Source organism: Pollicipes pollicipes, unplaced genomic scaffold, assembly GCF_011947565.3.
Source record: "Pollicipes pollicipes isolate AB1234 unplaced genomic scaffold, Ppol_2.1 Scaffold_3447;HRSCAF=4054_pilon_pilon_pilon, whole genome shotgun sequence".
NCBI classification, from domain to species: Eukaryota; Metazoa; Arthropoda; class Thecostraca; order Pollicipedomorpha; family Pollicipedidae; genus Pollicipes; species Pollicipes pollicipes.
The window spans coordinates 11,910,866-11,931,460 of record NW_023596297.1 but is presented as its reverse complement, the minus strand read 5'-3'; the positions used below and the strand labels follow the sequence as shown (position 1 = coordinate 11,931,460).

The 20,595-nt window shown below is 45.1% G+C and overlaps 1 protein-coding gene across 1 annotated transcript in view; it reads right to left on the bottom strand.

Annotated features, from left to right (window-relative positions):
• The window catches only part of LOC119091401 (glycine receptor subunit alpha-4), a 162,803-nt gene that overhangs the window by 129,858 nt on the left and 12,350 nt on the right, over positions 1 to 20,595 (bottom strand). Inside the window, exons 2-4 of the mRNA XM_037214180.1 lie at positions 16,075 to 16,216; positions 7,399 to 7,543; positions 6,507 to 6,589 (exon numbers count right to left, since the gene is read on the bottom strand). Coding sequence (XP_037070075.1) covers positions 6,507 to 6,589; positions 7,399 to 7,543; positions 16,075 to 16,196 — 350 coding nt within the window. The 5' untranslated portion in view covers positions 16,197 to 16,216. The remainder of the gene's footprint in view (positions 1 to 6,506; positions 6,590 to 7,398; positions 7,544 to 16,074; positions 16,217 to 20,595) is intronic.

The window sequence follows — 20,595 nt, the reverse complement described above, 5'->3', positions numbered from 1 at the left end:
TGATGTACCTTAAGGTGTATTCAATGCGTCGTATGGCTAGAGGCATAACGCATGCATCTACTTCGGGTGCACAATTTGGTGATGTCCTCAGTGCTACCTGTGCGGGTCGCAAAAACCTATTTTGAATGACGGTTATGGTTTTTAGGCTATTTTCACTACCACCTGCATGCATAACGCAGTCATATTCGATGATCGGGAGAATCCAGGATTTTTATAATAACAATAGCGTATGCCGGTCAGCCCCGTATCTTGATCCTGAAATGCATCTGAACACATTTAAACGTTTCATGCATTTGGTGCGGACATGTTCGACGTGTTTGTGCATTGATAACCTCGGGTCAAGAATGTTACCTAGAAATTTGAATGAGGAAACAAAAGGAAAATGGTGACCGTCAAGATTAAGAGAATATGCCAGTGTATTTCGTCGCCTTTTGCTGAAAATCATAACGGCAGATTTTTTAGAAGATAATTGGAAACCATAACGTCTTGACCGTTGTTGTTTTTTGTCTAATGCATTTTGGAGGCGTGGTAGCGAGTGATCGTATTCTGTGTCTGAACACCAGATTGCGCTGTCATCAGCGAAGAATGAAGAGGAAGTGCTAGGAGGAAGTTCATCAAATAGATCATCAATCATTAGGTTGAAAAGCGTAGGAGAAATGAAACTCCCTTGCGTGAGTCCGTTTTCTAGGAAATGGACATCGGAAACAGCCAATCGGCATCTCACACAAAACGGCCGTATCCCGGGAGAAATGCCACGAGGTAATTCGATAAATTTCACTTAAATCCCAACTTATGGAGTTGAAAATAAGTGTCGGTTCGAATACCATATCGCAGATGCGAGCAATACCTAGGAATACAGCTGTGACTTGACGTTTTTGACGGAATGCGCGACGACTGTCAGTTTCTAGGCGTATTATATGACCACAGGTGGCACGGTTGCGTCTAAATCCACATTGTTGGTCCGATATCAGTTCATCATGATCTATTAACCAGGCAAGGCGCTTTCCAACCACGCGTTCCATGAGTTTTCCAAGGCAACTAGTGAAGGCGATGGGACGATAGTTGGCTGGATCGTGAGTGTTCTTGCCTGGTTTTGGAAGTGGGATGATTATGGTGTCCTTCCAAGTGTCTGGAAAAAAAACATAGGAAGACCACAGGTCGTTGAAAATATTCAAAATAAGCTGAAACATTTTGTCGGATAGATGACGAAAGAAAGAATAGTGTGTCATCTTGACCTACTGAAGTATTACCGGTGGATTTAATTGCATTGCGAAGCTCTAGCAAGGAAAATGGTGCATTGCAAGTCTCTGTGTTAACATAAAAGAAACATGTGGAAGGCAGATGAAAACTGAGCCGTGCATGATCGATGAATCCTGTTTTTAGTTATCTGATAAACTACAGTGAGCTATACTGTGGGTAAGAGTGTTTATGATCCGAGGCGGTGCGGTGGTTAAAGCGTTGTTGACGCTTAGAACTGGGAGTGAAAATGAAGGCCTTGAGCCAGACAGTGAACGAACTAATCCTCGCATTTTTCTTAGCGGTGTGGCTGCTGTAAACTGTCGTAAAAAAGTTAGCCAGGAGAAAGTAATGTTTTGCGGTTCTTATGGCTTTCTGGGTTTGTGCGCGTTCAGAGTTGCGGACAAGTAAATGAAAAATATCGTGATTGCGTCGAAAACTGCGAAAGGCACGTTTATGTCTCGCAATGGCTTTTTAACTTTATCTGCCTACAACGGCACAGGGAGGCGTCGTGGGAAGAATTTTGCCAGTGGAATTGTCGCGGTCGCTGCAGAATGAATATGTGTGATAAGATCAGCTCCCTGCTCTGGTAAATCATAGCAATCCTGGTTGCCAAAACAAAGTTCTTGAAAGTTGGTCCAATATGCCTTGCGCAGATTCCAACGTGTTAGATGTCGAGGAATTGTATCAGCAGCAGTATCAAAAGTGGTGTAAAGTTTAATTGGAAAATGGTCCCTCTCTTGGACATCTCCCTCAACAGTCCAATCAAAGAAAGTTCCTGTTGAGGGAAAGCACAACGACAAGTCAATGGCTGTTTCTGTTCCAGTGGGTGGGTGGTGATAAGTATTATTATCTTTGTTTAGCAGCACTTAATTGTGTGCATCAGTAACATGTTCCACCAAACGTCCTCGGCGATCAACGGCTTGGGTGCCGTTACTACACGTTGGACTGTGAGCGTTGAGATCGCCGAGGATGAGAAAAGGGTTTTGAAATTTGGCAACAAGTTAGTCAAGCTGCCTTAAGAGCTCCGTATTGTTCTAATTTGGTGTAATGTATATTGGGCATATATCGAAGGTACGGCTATGCAGCTGAACTGAACATGCAACAGCCTGAACAGGTGTGTTAAGAGTGAGTGGTGTTTGTGTTAATTCTTGACTGATGTACAATGTCACCCCACCTTGGCGACGCTCACCGTCCGTGGTGTCACAGCGGTACAACGAGTAACTCGACATTTTAAAGTTATATGTGTCGGTGGGACGAAACCATGTTTCCTGTACGGCAATGATGATCGAAACTGATACGGCAAAAGGTGTTTTCATTTCAGACCATTTTGAGATCAGACCGCGACAGTTCCACTGTAATATGAAGGACATTTAGTTATGAAGGGACCCATTCCCACCGGTTGATGGGAATCGCTCGAACGAGACGGACCGAGGCCGTCCCATCGCCGCCCTCACTGATGGACGGGACCAGCGGTCTTCGTTCGGGCGTGTTACGACAGGTATTGTGGTGGGGGAGGGAAGGGGGGGGGGTAACGTTCGTGTGGTGCCCAGAGGGACCGGGCCGCCCACTGTTCATAGCCGGAGGGCTGGGACGCCAGACAGCTTGAGTCGCACGTGTGTCACGCATAGCCGGCGGGCTGGAACGCCAGTCAACCTGGGGACGGGGGTGCACGGGCGGCTGCGCATCCGAGCGTCCAGCCAGGGGCGACTCGACGGCATTTTTCGTCTGGGTCCGCGTAGTTGACTCAGACGAGACCGAGGGGCGGGGGGGGGGGGGTTAAGGGAAGGCAGATGGGTAGTGGAGCCTGTCTGTGTTTCACATATGGCCATCGTGGCTTCTGCTACCTGTGGATATGTTCCACCAGACTGCGACGGCGTTTTCAGTTCAACAGTGCGCCGTGTCTCGGGGTATTCGGGGTGTTGAAATGATAATGTACTAGCGCCATGGCTCGGGACAGCTATATTATTTCGTACCAGCAACGTTCTACCTAGTTATGATTGGCAATATCATTGAACCGCCAAGCGTAGCTACATTAGCCATCATCTATTGGCAAACAAAACACTCATACTATTGCTACACATAAAAACAATGCACTAACCTCTCGAGACGCTCACGGTTCTCAATAGATACCTGATGCCTCTCACACACCACTAAACTCGTTGGCACCACCTATCGGTGACCGCACACGTTTGGGTGTTGACCTTGCAACGCTACACTGTCCCTGCGTCCATGTCTTCAGCATCATTGTCAATCAGACACATCCGTAATACGCTTTATATTTTTCGATTCCCGAAGCTTCGTAAAAATAATAACTTTCAGTGGTTAAAAAGAACAGTTGAAATGAAAGCAGCGCGATACCTGAAAGTTTTTCAATATCGCTTGGCTTTGGCTATGTCAATGACCTGACCTGCAATGACGGTCAAAATTTCAGACAATATGCAAACAAGTTTTCAAAGAAATTGTGCGGCGTAGCCAAGGATGGGACCAAGCAGAACATGGCATCATGTCATTTAACACTTAACCCCATCAGGGAGATTTTGTCTACGTGCATTAGGCAATACTACTAAAAATGTTGCGTACTTTGCTTCGTTTCATTTTCGCGGTGCACTAGAAAATATTTAAGCTGTCACAGATGTACTCCACCAGTCGGCCACGGGATTTTAACGTGGGCTGCACATTAACACATACAACTTAGGTGCATTTTGTTTTAAGTCCATTACGCTGTAGCGTCACTCGTGTAACCAAAAGACCATGTAACCCTTTCTTCATTTCTTTCCTCTTTTGAAGCCTACAGACATACATTACATTACATTTTCAGCATACTTGTTCCTGGTCGCGCAGAAGTTGTGCATACCTACGCTACGGGACATCCAGGGGCAGCGCTACCAGAGCGACAAGGGGGCACCGCCCTCCTGCTATTTACCAAGGTAAATATGACCCCCCCCCCCCCCCCCGCCCTCTCCGTCTGTTCTCCGCGATGAGAAGCACAACGCGCAGGATCTCATCCTTGAAGTCGTCAAACTTGATTGCCTTATCATGGCCCTCCCCGTCGGTTCAGCCGCAGCTGAATGTAGCTTCAGCTCGCGGCAAGGATGGAAACTTCCTGGGCTTAATGGTGATGCATCAGTAGTGTGTGTGTCGGCGCATCGTCTTCAACACACTGTTACTGGATCAACGCAGCAGCATTATGTCGCGTATATCGCCTTCGTCTGGATCGAACGGATCCAGGTCATGGTGCAGTCACTTTTGCGAGTTCACACGCATCGCGTCAAAGAATATTTGGCTGCGCTAAGGGCCGCACCATAATCGGTGGTGGTACACACCTGAAAGGTGTAAGTGAATTCTGTGATCCTTAAGTAGTGTGTAGTTTGGATGTTTTTGTGGGCACAATAATAAATGGTCAGATTTACATTCTGTTATAATTTGTCGATATACAAATAACAATATTTTCGGATCGGGCGTCCCAGCAATAGCGTAGCTGTGGGACGATGAAATATAGAAAACATCAAACTGCAAAGTTTTTCCACTGAACACAAACACGTTTAGACATTGAAACATCAGCTGGGCAACTAGTCTACGTGACAGTATGTACTGTGCCGACTGCTGAGAGGAAGCTACGAAAGTACGATAGGATTTTTCCCCGGCATGGAAGAAACTACCTGTCAATCCTTCTACAATGAGAGGGAAAGGAAATCATGGTTAATTGTTTTTTTTCAGTCAACGCCCACGGAGACAACGTTAAATTTTCGGGAAGTTGTTGGTCTCAGCCCCTGCCTTCATCTCCGGTTCCCGTGTCTCTATGCATCACAGAGATCTTGCGCAAGCACAAGAGGATTTTCATAGCACTGATTATCCAAGAGAATGTCAGTTATTGAGCGCATGATTCCCCTCGCCCCCATTATTATTATTATTATTATTATTGCGAACCTTGGCGAAATCCAGCGAGTGGCTATTCTAACGCCGCGTCAGTACATACTACATAGATCAACACCGAACACGTAACACATGCAAATGAGACGCAATGCCAGCGAAACACATACAGTGTTATAAAACATGCGTGACTTGTGACACAATTAACACCTGCACGTCACGGCCAGTTGGTTAATCTAGGTAAGCTCTCTGATGAAAGACTTCTCACTCATTTCAGTTTTTGCAATGGCGCGTAGCAGCAGGGAGGCGGTTCCTCGCCGCTGCGGCTCGATAGGGTTATTTTTAGTTAAGCGTCGTGATGGTTTTACAGTCTCGCCACCCTATCGGAAATTGGTGGCGGATCCGCTGCTCCAATCTAAGCTTTTAAATGGCATTTGTCTGTATTGTCTAACATGTGTTACACTACAGTGTGGCCTGGCCCCACCAGACATTTTCTCAGACCAGCAGAGCATCTGGCTGTTCCCGTGGTGTCCGCCCTTCCTGACAGTGTGAGAGGCAGGGACGCCATATAGCCTCAGCAGCTGAGTGGATCGTAAAGCCACAATGACGACAGAACAGCTGGGTGCGGGAATTGAGCGCGTGGCCAGGACACAGCAATCAGGCGCAGGAGACGCCGGACCTCTCTGGTCAAGTGCCCTCCTCATCCGGACTCATTCACCCTCCATCGACTCCATTGCCAGCGTAGGAACCACTGTCGCTTCTCCAGACCTCTCTCAATGTCACGCTTTGATTCCAGTCTCCGCTGGCGACCTCAGAGCAGGTATACTTCCTTACGGGACCACAAAAGGGCTAAAGGGCCAAAAAGGGCGCCAGTGTTTCCTAGCTTGCTGAAGGCCATTTGCGCCTAAAGTTAAACCAAATAACGAATGTCCTCCCCTTCCACTGAACCAAATAATAAAGCTCAATTGACGCAACCAATGTGCCTTCTTATCTCTGATTGTAAACAGGATAGAAAAGCAAAGATAACTTAACGAAAGTGCTCCATTCAGCAATTGCATTAAGGGAACGAAGTCAAATCACAGAAATGAACTGTCGGTATCTGGCTTGTCAATGAACACTTGAGGGTTTCACTCAGCGTATGTGGTGCGTAGCAGTGCATGTGACGCGTAACAGTGTACATGACGCATGGCAGTGCAAGATCCTTACCTTCCAAGGCGCGCTAGGGCACGGGGACCTTTTCTATGCTGTAATTGCACCTAGCTTTCCATTACAAGCGGCGATGCCTCTCTCGTCACTTTTGCAGCTGGTCCAAAATATTACGTCATGCTTAATGTCAATACTAAACCCTGGTTGCATGTAACCATTAGCCACGATTGTCGTCTCACAGGGCAACGTACCTGTAATCTGATGTCATATTTTCCGGAAGATGAAGTCTGTGATCTTTCCAGGACTGAGCAAAAAATATGTCGGCGACATATGTCTGAAAACAGCATGGCGCATTATCAAACCCAGGAGTAGTACTTAGTTGTCCTGCACAGTTCATTATTGCATAACACGTATCTTAACAATCAGAGTTTAGGGAAAAACATAACCCAAGGATCAGTAAACATAATATGATCTCAAAACGCGCTTGGGAGCAGTGGGCAGAATATCTCGAGAGAATAAGAGCAATGATAATTGCATATATGTGTACATATATATATATATATATATATATATATATATATATATATATATATATATATATATGTATGTATGTATAAATGATGTGCAATAATTATCAGTATGGTCAAAAACTCATAAAATAACACATTTAATAAGAGAAGATAACGACAATAATACTAAACATAACATGGGGGAAGAAGCGTAACAGAACCGGAACTCAACCAAACCGTCCGGTCGGAAAATGTTGAGGTTGTAAATTCATCATTCTCGGCTCTCGACTGTCAAATGTTTGCAGCCAAAACGAAAGTGTCTTTTTAAAACACCTGGGGGGGGGGGGGGAGGGGAGAAGCAGCAATCGACATCGTCTAGCGATTTACTTTCGATGAATCTCCGGCTGTCTCAGACAGGCTCATGCCAGGGTCAAGGGGTGCGGAGAACGAGACAGTAAAAACGCTCCGCTAGTTTCGGTGCCGCAAGATACGGACACAGCTGATGGACTGGCGCAACGCGCTTCGGACATGGGTTTGTAAAGCATGATAGAAGCTGATAAACAAATACAACACATCTGGAAAACGCCAGATATTATTTGTAGCTGAAGAGTATCTAAATTATGAACTGGCTTACCATGGAATTCTCGTTGATCGAGTCTATTTGCATTACTGTGACATGAAAGTCAACTTTCGTCGGTTGACCTTCAGTCTTTGGAGGTTTCATCTTGTCATATTTCTTGAAAACCTCGGGTGGGAGGAAATCTTCGAATCGAAGCGGTCTGAAAGAAGATTCTTTACAGGTGAGTGAAAATGCTTCCACATCAACACACACAATTAAGTACTCACCCCAGACATAATTTACGGACGCACAAAAGAACGCAAGGCGAAGACGGCCACATTTTTTAGATAAATCGCCCGTCACATGCAAGGCATCAAAATGTCAAGGTCATTAGCATGACTTCAAATCTTCAAATCGAAGAGGTCTGAAAGAAAATTCCTTGCAGTTTAGTCAAAATACTTCCACATCAACACACACAATGAACTACTCGCCTCAGACATTTATAAGGACGCACAAAAGAACGCAAGGCGAAGACAACCCCATTTTCAAAGATAATCACTGATCACATGCAAGGTATCAAAATGTCAAGGCCATTAGCATGACGATACATCAAACGGCCCGCGGTGGTCACATGCCCAATGTCGCATATTCGAACCAGTCATTGCTGGGCCGCTAGCTCTCTGTTTATGTAAATAGCTCGGTATGCACAGTTATGGTAGGGCAGGCGACGCCATAAAGCCTCCGCAGCTGAGTGCATCGTAAAGCCGCAATGACGACAGAACAGCTGGGCACGGGAATTGAGCGCGTGACCAGGACACAGCAATCACGCGGAGGAGACGCAGACCTCTCTGGTCAAGTGCGCTCCTCATCCAGACTCATTCACCCTCCATCGACTCCACTGCCAGCGTACGGACCACTGTCGCCTCTCCAGGCTTCCCTTGATGTCATGCTTTGATTCTAGCTTCCGCTTGCTGTGCACGATTATGACCTCGCGTTTTGATATGACTGACAACGGACGCGACGGCGGACAATGGCGGATGACGGCATTGCGGTTCGGTGGCTTCCCGCTCGTTAAAGGAGTGAGTGTCCCGCTCATTAAAGGAGTGAACAATGTTCCTCGCGAACACAACTTAAGTATACCAATCGTTATAAGTGAGCTTGTTCCATCATATGTGATGTTTTACTATCTTCAAATGTGAAACATTCCCTTTAAGAAGAACGTAGGATTTCAGCAATCCCGATTCCATGTTTCTGGTCATTGTCATCAGAGAGAACATCTCTTAGCTAAGCAAAAATATATAATCTGAAACGCACATGAAGGCTTTGTGGTACAGCTGTCAGCAATCCGTGCCGAGGGATCAATTACATATGTGGGGCAACAAGGACGGCTGAATATGGCATCGCTGTGCACATTTACAAGGCTATTTGTTAAAGAAAGTGTCCCGTCATTGCATCATATTTCAGAGACATGCCCTGGTGAATCATTGGGACGTGTCATTAATACTAGTAGAAGTGGGGAGCACAACTGTATCACCAACAGGGTAGTGTATGCAAACAAGCATTATTTCTAGCTGAATATACTTATTATATATCTATTATGTACCTACCAAAAGTAAATATTTCTCAGCAAAAAATGTGTGGTCAACATTTCAGAACCACACTGCACTTTTTCTTCCTTTAGTAGCCCAATTATCATCCCGGGCATTGGACAAAACTTGCGCACATAAGGCAACGTTCGCCAGCATCAGGCGCACTTTTTTGGGCGCTCTTTAAATTTCGTGCACATAATGTGAATCGCGAAGACAGGGTACCAAGATGTTAATACCGCTAAGTCCTCCTCAACACGGGATGGCTGGATCTCACCGAATGTTGGATAATGGTTACAGAAAAACATCATCTGAAGCCTGTATTGAAACCTTTGGCTAAAGACAGCAGTCACTAATTGTGGCTTAGTATCAATATTAATATGAATCATTGGTAACATCCAAACAATGAAGGAAACAGTTTTGTCAAAAAGCGAGTCTTCTGTCTCATTGGTACCAATGAAGCGTTCAATACCCATTTCTTCTCTGGGTTTCTGAAAACTCTGGAAGTGAAACACTGAACAGACTTAGATAAAATATATAATCATGTTGTGATGTTGCAATCATGACTAACATGGGTTGCTCCATCGGGTAAATGTTGTAACATTGTGACGTTGCCCATTTGCATTTGCTAGCTCAGTGCCTTAGTATGGCTCGTTGGCTCACAAATTATGCTGGATAAATATAAATATACTTAACCCAGGGGCATGAGGAACTAGACTGTGGAAGACAGGTACCTCACCGAGTCCAAATAAAATTACGTAGCTTCATTGAAACGCACACTACTATTGCATCCCTGCATACAAATTATGGGTGCCCTACCTTTTTAAGCAAATGGTTGTGGCTTCTGACTAAGAATCCAGTGTGTTAATGAACTGTCCATGGCCAAGCGTGATTTTTGCTTTTGTACGTTCACAGTGCTCCACTCACTTCATGGTTCTCATCGATATAACGATGTGGGTACCAACAAAGTCGACAAAGGTGTGCTAACAACCTGACTGCATGGATTTTTGCTGTCTTTCTATCAATTTTATTGAAATTATTTTGTCTTTTGCAACTGTTGAATCTTCTGCAATATGTTCAGTGTTCCAAAATCCCGTTGTCACTTTGGAATGTCTTTCCAGAAGTGTCCAACGATTGACATTTTGTTTTTTTCATCGAAAGCATTCTCCCCACATAGCACCCGCTTATTTTTTCATATTCCATTCATTTTCCATGGTTGTCAGGGGTTGACCAACCAAGGGGATGGGGGAATCAGTGAAAACGTGTTCCCCAAGTTATCACAGAAGACTTGTCATTACCTCCCCCCATATTTTCCGCCGGATGCACGGCTTTGCATCTCCCATGCAAAATTACCAGTTTTGGGTTCCATTTCTCCTGATTTTGATTTTATCACATCCCAATTCTACTTTGTCCCTTTCACATCACTCGTTGCTTAAGATGGGCGCCATAATTTAATGTCAGGTAAAGCCGGGTTGATCAGGATGTAACTATTTTGTGGTACAGGGCAGTCACACATGTTCACATTCATTACGTGGTAGTTCCTACCTTCACAATCACGCTGGTATTTGGGCATCTGTGGATTTATTAAGATTAATGCCCTTAGAAGAAGTGAACGTTTACGGTTGGCACAGCGGGCAACGTATACATTTAGCGAGACGTGCACCATTTGTGATCGGCAAAAGTACATACCCGTTTTGTAAACACAACCATGCAACGAGCTGGACGTCTAAGCAAACACTGCTTTCCAAAACTAAAGCATCCTTCGAAAAGACTCATTGTGTTGAACGTCATCGGGAAAAGGTTAAAGCCATTGTGCGACGTTTCGTTGAATTTGCGTGATGGTGCCTCACACATGTTTATTTTGTTCCCTAAATAGAGAGTATTAAGCTCTTGCACCATTTATTTCGCGAACATTTTGATCAATTGGTGTATGGAACACAACACACACATTAGGAAAAGGCAAGCAAGTAGAAATTATGTGTTTCACAGTGGTGAACAGGGAGATAATGGCATTCCTTCGGTGGAAACTGCTACTTGAAATCAAAATTGTAGGCTTTTCAGAGGACTTTGGAGAAAATTAGCATTATGGACCAAATTGGACGCTTCTGATGCATGACGCTTCCATGAGTGAATGGTGAAAACGGTGGGACGCTTCCTTCAAAAGAAGCACGCGGTTTTTCACCAAGCCGAGTGAAAAGTTAAGTTATAGTGAACGACCATTGTGAATAGTTGGGTACTGAGTCTGTAACACCCAGAAGCAGGAGCAAATTGTGAAGAGAAGGGGTTTTAAAACCATAAAAGGGTTGAAGTCCCGAAGCGGCATATTCATCAAGGCACTCAGTAAGCTGTTTGAATTGTAAGCGATCACTCCTTTCCTGATAAAACTACGTTCGATGACACAAAATCACGTTTTAGGAAAGGACATCACCAAAATGTCTACATGGCTGGAGTGAGCGAGACAACGAAAAATGCGCCTGATTCATAGTTGTCTTACGCCGCTCAATGTTCACTTGGTTGGCCCCCTAAACGTTTTTTGGAGCAAATCTGATTTGAAGTCTACGCGTAGGTACGATGTAAGGCCTATAACGCTGGTGCGTTAGAGTCACCAAGGCACAATTATTAAGTGCACGTTGCAGTGGTCGTCAAGACACAAAATTTCTAAAGTTTCTTAGGAAAATGTTCGAATACATTAGAACCAGAACATCCGGAAATTTATTTTAATCATTTCCAGTTCAAATTATACTTTCAACGTTTCGTCACAGCACTGTACATATTTTCTACGCAGCCCCAGAGTGTATCCTTAGCCTACAACAATCGCAGTTGTTGTGACTGCCGTCGTCATGACAACTGCCACCAAAAAGGCAGCATAATCTGCTAATGGTCGTCCGTCGTCTGCTGTTATGGACCACATGGGGCACTTTTGGGCTGGTTTAACCCCTGCGGGTCTGCGGGCTTAAAAGTGGCACCTCCATCGTCACGAAGGACGTCACTACAAGAAACTATTGTGATTGGCATGGCAGGAGGCGAAGCCCATTGATCGATAAATATATCAGTTGAACTTTTAACTAGCGCGTTAATTTAGATCATGCATTATTCCCAAATCCAAAACGCGCTTGGGAAAGAGTACTGTGCTAAACGCCGGAGTGATAAATCAAAACTGTAGTGAAATGTTTCGTGGAGTTCTGGTGTTGATAACATCGTGTTCGTACGTGTTTTGCCCGAAACAAAGTGTTTCCAGCTTTCGTAGCATTTACTGCATAATCGTATCGAGGAATTCGTATACTGCGAACCATACAGAACACACACGTTTAAAAAAACAAGGAAAGTGAACAGTTTTATTTTTATAGTGGTGAGCAGAGTGTTAAGCGAGATTTCTCTCGCTGGAGGAGTTACTTCAAGAAGTTATTCAGAGGTTTTCAGAAGGTTTTTGAAAAAAGATCAACTCGGACGCATCTGATCTAGCAATAAATGGTGGCATATCCTCTTTAAAGCTGGAGGAAAAGTAACCGATTGTTGGTCTCAGGGAAAGTCATGACCGCTGCGGCATCTGATGGCTACGGCCAATAGCCGATCAGTTTACTCATTTTGCAGTGTAGTGAGATGTTAGTGAGGGAAATGTGACTACTGCACAATCTGACAAAATGTTTGCAAATTTTAGTAAGCATCCGCGCACCTTAAATAATTGACCGAGGTCTCAATAAATTAACTTTGTACCTGATATTCACGATGAACACCAATTAGTTCACTAAATTTAAAGATAGGGGACACATTGTCCACATCAATACAAAATTATGTCAATTATGAGACCCTGCGTTATTCATTAGCCATCAGCTGGTCACAAAATCGGCTGTTCGGATAGCTCCCGACCCTAAGACCACGTGGTGGTAACCAACCCTGGTCGCAACTACATAATCAGATGGGGAATGAACCAGGACATCACTTTAAGGCACGTAAGTATCTTAAAAAGCTGAGCGACGGCTACAGGTCCCGGAACAACTCTGCCAACCCCATTTGGTTTACACTACTTGAGCGTGGGTTAAAAATAGCTCCATTCACTTCTCCTGCATTAAGTTGTGTTATTATGCCAGTTTTTAATTGCATTTGCGAGGAACATTATTCACATAGATAAGACATTAGTAATAGCCTAATTCCTCGGAGGAAAGCCAGGAGAATGGAGATATAGATGCGTTGATTGGCAACATGCATTTATCGAAACGAAGATCACTCAATGTTTATCGCTCTCACTTTCGCTCTTCCTTTCGATAAAGGCATGTTGCCGAAATATCAGTACATCTATTTCTCCATTTAACTAGTTTTTCTCCGAAGAATATGGCTATTACTTCTGTCTTATCCATGACTTGTGTTATTAACTGCCGCTGATATCCTCTAGGCAAAAAGACTGCAAATGAGTGTGTAGAGGTCAAGCACCTTCGTAGTTGTGATGCGATCCTGATAGGAGAATATTCGACCATTTGAGCCAGCGCGCCCTCGTGTAATGGCTGCATCAAACGAAATGTTTCATAGTTGAAAATATTGAATCAAGCATCAGATTTGATGAAACTAGCTCACTTACAGCAATCAATGTAATTTTTAAGTGGAAAAGACTGCCCTAGACAGCAAAATTCTCTGTTTAGTAGATATGCCCCTCAATCCGTCATGGTTTGATTACGTCATCGTATTTCGCACAACATTGATTGAGAGCAAATCGACGGCCGTTATATCTGGAAATCGCGATCACGAAAGCCAGACATGAACGCCTCGACAATTAATTTTTCTTGGTCTTGATCACCTCGTGGCTAATGGAATGGGAAAACTTGAACGACGTTATTATGACGCCATGAATGACAACATGACTTTTAAATACTCTCCCCAATATACCTTTCTCCATTTTCGCGGGCGTGTAGCTTAGAAGATAGAAGGGCTTAGGTCTTAAGAAGACAGGATTGTCAACAGCACCGAAGTATCTTTAATATGGCTATTTCGTCTTAAAACCCCATGTGAATGTGAAACACTCCCTTCAAACGGCAGCCAGCATAGGGTTGTTCCTGTTGCTTCTCTGACCTCCTCAAAGCTCTTCGAAACAAATCTGATCGTTTCCGTGGCTCCTGCAACCTCCTCCAAGCTCTTCAAGGCTCACCTCAAATCTCCTCCAGTCTCCCCAGAAATGAAAGGTGTTTTCAGAGGAGTTTGTAGGAGGCTGCGGTAAATATTCATGGTAGACATTGTGAACATTGTGGTAGACATGGTAGTAGACATAGTTCATTCATATGTCTTTTTTTGGCTCCATTTGTTGTCATGTAAAAGAGACAGAGGACAGATGTGTTAATTGGTGTAGGCGGATTAATCGCAAGTCTTTTGTTAGTAATTTGATGCATAGGATCATCGTCAATTATGCATATCCAATATCCTGGATATTTTTCCATAAAATAAACGTCCAATGTAATCCACCGTCAGTGAGCCAGTTGCGCGCAGACAGCTGATGCCTCATTTGAAATCGTTGCCGAGGCAATAGATTTCAGCGCTCTTCAATCCGTCTCCAAATTCATCTCATCTTTTTTAGAGCTGCGACGGGATCAGATCCATAATCAATGCCATGAAGGCGGGCAACAGCAGCGCTGTTCGATATCTGGCTTGGTTGGGATGGGCTCGGCTGGACTGGAAGGATGCGCAAGACCAGAGCGGGAGATGCTTCCAAGATTTCGCTATCGGCGTGCAAAGTTAAATCAGGGGGAGATGGGGAGGGACGAATGTCACGAGTTTACCAAACTATGCAACAGCATCCAGTGATGCAGCTGTCCCCCCTGAAAACTTGTGAACCACTTTGTTTCAAAGCATGGCAGCACAGGGCGTTACAGGATAGTGCAGTCTACGGCAGTTTAGTACCGAGCAGGGTGGAGAGGATAGGACATAAATTCACAAGCTTGCGTTTTTAAGAATACCAAAGAAACAACGCTATGGAAGAAAGATATGCTCAAATTAATCGCGCGCTTAAGATGAGTGTGCTAGCTGAACCCTTGACTTTCTCGCCGCCCAAACGCCACCCTCCCCCCTGCAAGGTAGCGGCAGATCTTAAAATGTTTGCCGGGACTTTGTCATCTGACGCTAGCGCTCTGCGAACTTTGTCAGGTGACGTTAGCGCGCCGCGAACTTTGTCAGGTGACGTTAGCGCGCCGCGAACTTTGTCAGGTGACGTTAGCGCGCCGCGAACTTTGTCAGGTGACGTTAGCGCGCCGCGAACTTTGTCAGGTGACGTTAGCGCTCTGCGAACTTTGTCACCTGACGCTAGCGCTCTGCGAACTTTGTCAGGTGACGTTAGCGCGCCGCGAACTTTGTCAGGTGACGTTAGCGCGCCGCGAACTTTGTCAGGTGACGTTAGCGCGCCGCGAACTTTTGCCTCGCAAGGAAGATGGCAGCCATATCTGAACGGCTGCAGTGAAATGACGCTTTACCAGGCGAAACGCGCATCCTTTGCCGTATGTTGGAACTATAGAACTTTGAATGAATATCACACATATTCACGGCCATTTGGGCAGGCCTGCAACTTACACGTCAAATTTATAGAAAGACAAATCATTACGCTTTTTGCGCAATGTGATTGACTTTATAGTCAAATGATTTAATATTGAGATAAGGACAGCAGATCAGACCAGCAATTATACACAGGAGGTTGGGGCCTACTGTCCCACAATGCTACTCCACGAATGGGACATCACAATGCCAGCACCTCAGTCGTACAGAGATTCCTTTGTGGTCCATCCTAAAGCCCGAAAATAGCAGAACACGGTGAAGGGTAGAGCGAGGGCAAGCCAAGAAGAAGCAATCAGTGTAATTTAAGAGATGTCACAGGTTTGTACTATTGTAATTCAAACCATTTTGCTTGACAGGCCCAATCACAAGTTATGTCCATCTCCCACACAAATGATAATGGAATTAAGTACACGCGTAACGAACACACAAAACAGGTGTGACTAAGTACACTCACATAAGGTGCGCAAGAGCGACGAAGAGAGGTAGGTAGACAGGGGAAGGAGAGAGGGGATCAGGGAGGAAGAGAAATTGAGAAATGAGAGAGAGGGGGGCAGAAGGAGAGAAGAGAACAGACGACTAATGTGACTATGCACTATGCACAGCACTATTCACGCCTATTTATTATTGATGTTCTTACCCGTCCTCTGACCGAGTCCACTGAATAGGCGTCACCAGGCAAAAGACGGTCGCCCAAAGGAGCACTTTGTTCCGCGCTAACGTTTTCAGGTCTAGGTGTAAGATGTGGTCCCTTGTCTGCATGTTTTCCAGGCGCCAAAAGTCTGAAAGCACAGAGAAAGGTCAGTCTCAGTGACATTTGATGCGAAGACACCTGCCAAACATCAAGTTCACATGATAATTGGCACAGTTCGTCTCGACACCTCTGGGGCCGACTGTACCATTTGAATGCGTGATGTGCTTATCTGTGTACACTCACTCGCTTCCTGCCGTGGGCATTATGTGATGGTTGGCTTGTAATATCACTGGCTTACTACAGCCTGGCTTTGTTGCATTATACTGCGGTCAGGAACTTAATATAAGCAAGAATGGCCTTCAGCTCCTACTCTTCCACATCATGAGTTCCGGATTCTTCTAACATTTCTCAGCCTTTAGCATACCAGAATATATTAGTAAACAACGTTTTCAACGAAACGTTGGCTATTTTGTCAAAGCTCGACGCTCCATAGTATAATAGTGATAACAAGTGGCCATAAGATTACTACACACATTATATGTGATTGTAGATTCACTCGTGATCGTCAGAAGTGGTGTCAATTGTTGCAAATGATTGGAAGGTCCAGCCGACGGTCCGATAACCTCACCCCTCACCCCCACCCATTTTTCTCAACGGATACGGCCCAATTTGTTTTCACGAAAGGCAATGCATATTTTACAAATGTGCATCATTTCAAAAATAATATAATTATAGCGACGTAATATTCATGCACGGGCGGATCTAGAGTGGAAGGGGACGGGCGAGACATTATAGGCACGTGTATCTTCTGATCTGATAATGAAGACGCCCCCGCCTTATGGGGACCACCTTCGGGCACCGAAGGCACTCCTCTATGGCAGCCATGGACAGCATTACATAGTTCTTGCTGTGGGGACCAGGATGGGGTTAGTCACGTGGGACCTCGGTCATTTCCACACTTCAGAGTTTTTCAGTTTCACCTCTCAAACCTCTGCGCGTCTTACGGCCCCAGGTGTGTCAAATTTATTGCATCGTTTATCCGCTCAGCAGAAACGATTTTTATCTGGTGGTGAGAGCAAACACGAATTTTTATAACAAGGGGAAGGGTGTGCTAGTGGTGGAATGCTCTATACGACAGACACATCTGTCTTACGTCTGTGAGCGGTGAAAATCCAGCTTCGTTAACAGGTCCAGTTACGGGGTTCCGGGGACAAGCCATCCGGTCAAATTACACAACCTGCTCCGATTCTATTTTGTCCGGCAATAAGGGACGCAGCGCCACCCCCTCCCCCTTCCTGTGGAAAACTACAGCTTTATTTCAGTCACAAGTTTTGCGTGACACACGACCGAAGTGCGAAGCTTTGGTTTAATTTTGACGTCGTACCGCACCTATAAATTCCAATATGTCACAGCATCAACAATTGTAATGAACAATATAATCATAGCTAATAATACCGAACAGTGCTCAATTATGTTCAATGGGTCAAAGTGAACAATTCATATTGGCAAATGCTTGCGTGGAACTGCAGCTCAAAGCAAACTGCTCCAATTAGATGCCGAAATGCGCTGCAACAACTGTAATGATGAGCTTGTTTTGACTGTGGTGAAGAAAATTCATGTGCTTATTTAATAACCACCACATGCATGTTTATGATTGGATTGTTGTTACGCGCCTGAGGTGAGCAGAATTTCCATTGAATGAATGTACGTCATATTATGTAAGCCATTTTACTTTCTTTTTGCATGGTTCTTCGTCAGCATAACAAGGTAATAAATGGCCAGCCTGCAAAATAAGCTTGATTTGAATGTGTAGCATTGCGCAGCATTGCAAAGTATTATTCTCTGCTGCGCATGGTGATGCACTTCTTCCTTACAGTCCGAAAGTCTGATTTCATCCCGAATCGTTGACTTTCCAACAGTACTAACAGAACGTGGCTAAACGATAGAAAGTTTTTAGTCACAGGACTCCAGATGAAGCTCAAACTTCTCCGCACATTGCCCCGAAAAGCGTATGGGATGTCAAAAACAATATCACAGTTCCATCTCGTAATGTCACGCGTTTATCCGAGTTGAACTATGCGTGACTGCTTTCAAGGTGTAGTCGCATGGCACGGCAAATACCCTTTCGTTCTATCTGGAGGAGGGGCCCAGGCAAAATGGATCTGCTGGGGATGCATTAAAATAATGAGATGGTAAATTCAGATTGCTAGCGAGCAATTATGCTCAGCATGGAACCGGATTAAAAATTGGTCTCAGAAAAATGTTTGCTGTCCACATTGTTTCCCATCTCGTATCTGAACTAGATATATATTGTGAACTAATGATGCCTCGCTGTTACCCGCTTTGATTTTCTCATGACGGCTTATAACACAGTTATTCCTGTCTCGACATCAAGTACAACAATGCTAAGCTCGTAGCCCATCATGGGTAGAAGGTCAAATGTGCCTGGCATAAAAGTCCACGATAGCGGTGAATCATCGACGCCAATGTCATGACCAGTTGTGGAGGGAAGGGGGGAAGAGTCTGGACTTACGTTTGACGGACGAAAAAACTATAGCATGGTATGTTAAACAGCTTACCTAAGTTACCCTTATTTCAGGATGTAATTTTACGGTTGCGTGGTCAAGTTACCCAGCTGCACCCTCCATTGCGACGCCATTACGTAAAAGGATCAAAGAAGAGAGCCTTTGTGCGGTGGCCAACATCTCCTACATTTTGTAATGTTCGAGCCAAAAATATTGGGAAGCCCAAGCCGACATTGGTGGAGGGGGCAACTCTGCACTTGGGTGGGCCCTCACCAAAGAATGCAAGTCGACACCCATAATCGTGCGCACCCCTTAAAACGTCGGGTGTTGGTGATATAGCACTTGCTCGCCTGATAGAGCCGTTTAACCAGTGCCTTCTGATATATTAAAGGTCGCTAATAGATAAATCATGACGCTTAACTTGCAATGCTACGAGGAAATAAGAATAGTTTGACCGTCGTTTGGTAGACCAGGCCGGCACCTATTCGTTAGGCTTATCAACGTGTGGCCTGTTTCGTGCCTGTGTTCTTACGTAGCCCAAACATTACCCGGAAGATGAACAGCGTAACGATAACTAAATTTGGGTTTGATATATCTATTCAAACAGTAAAATTGATAGGCCGACTTGTATCGCTCTATGCGTGCAAACATTCATAAATGTATATATATATATATATATATATATATATATGCACACATTTATATATATATATATATACATGTATATATGTGTGTATTTCAATTTCGTGTCCCTTTTTATTGTAACAGAAACCAGCCCAATTCGACGTTCCAACGATCCATGCGTGAACTGAATACTACATTTGTACTGCTTATTGTAACACCGAAGAGGTTCCGGATGGTCAGACATGATGCATACATTTAAAGACGGCGGTGTGATTGTATCTGAGTTTTGTGAACAGCATTTCTTGGCAGCATGAGTCGGGAGCTCTTATCTGACCTTTCGATCAGCCAGGAAGTGCTACTTAGCGATGTTAGCAACCAAGCATGTGCAATATTCACAAAACTCGACCTTTCAAGCTGTGCTTATGGCCACGAGCACTCGTAGCCGTAGGCACAGCTTGCTTACGCATTAACGTAACTCATAATACTTATTTTAAGTTTCAAGCATCAGAACCATTTTTAATCCATCATTTGTTGATAAACGGAAGGAGATCAGGGACGTCTTGTACACAGGCTGTCGAAGCCTTTGAAACAGTGTGCAGGCCCTGCGTGTTTACCAAAATGTGTGTTACTTGTGCTATGAATGACTAAAATTACACAGAACGCAATCTGGCATGCAATCAGGGCAGCATTCAGTCACGCGCAAGCTTAACTGCTCTCAGGCTAACACTTTTTCGGGATAACATAAACTTTGCTCAAACCATTCCAAACAAAATATTTTTCGACTGCTCTGTTTCTACTGGTTCCTCCGCCCCTCCCCACACTCGCCGAGGCGTTTCGTCCCTGCCCGCCGCCCCACGTCAGGTAGGCCGCGACCCTGGCCTGTCCGTCGCTGCGCTAATCGCCGCCTCGTTTCTTCGCCGTACTAGGCTCTTCCGCCGACCGGCTGATTGTCCCGGGACGGGACAGCGGACACCAGCGTCGCGCTGCCGACGGTATCATCCATCAGGCGGCGGACCGGCGCGCGCGCCGCGCGGGCTGCGGGTGACAGGGCGCTGGCGGGCCGCGCCGGGGCCGCCGGCAGTCACCGGAGCACGCGCCGGGCAGAGGTCACGCCCCGCAGCGGAGGGTGTGCAGAGCGGCGTCTTTGATTGGCGGGCTGCGCAAAACCTGCACGCAATTGTTTTGTTGCGTGACGTCGGAGGCGTCACGGAAGCGGAGGTTACATGGCCCGCCGCGTCTCTGGAAAAACATGACAGCAACCCAAGCGTTGCGTGCAAAGAAATGAGGCCAAAATTCGTTTGGCGCCACAACCATTTCC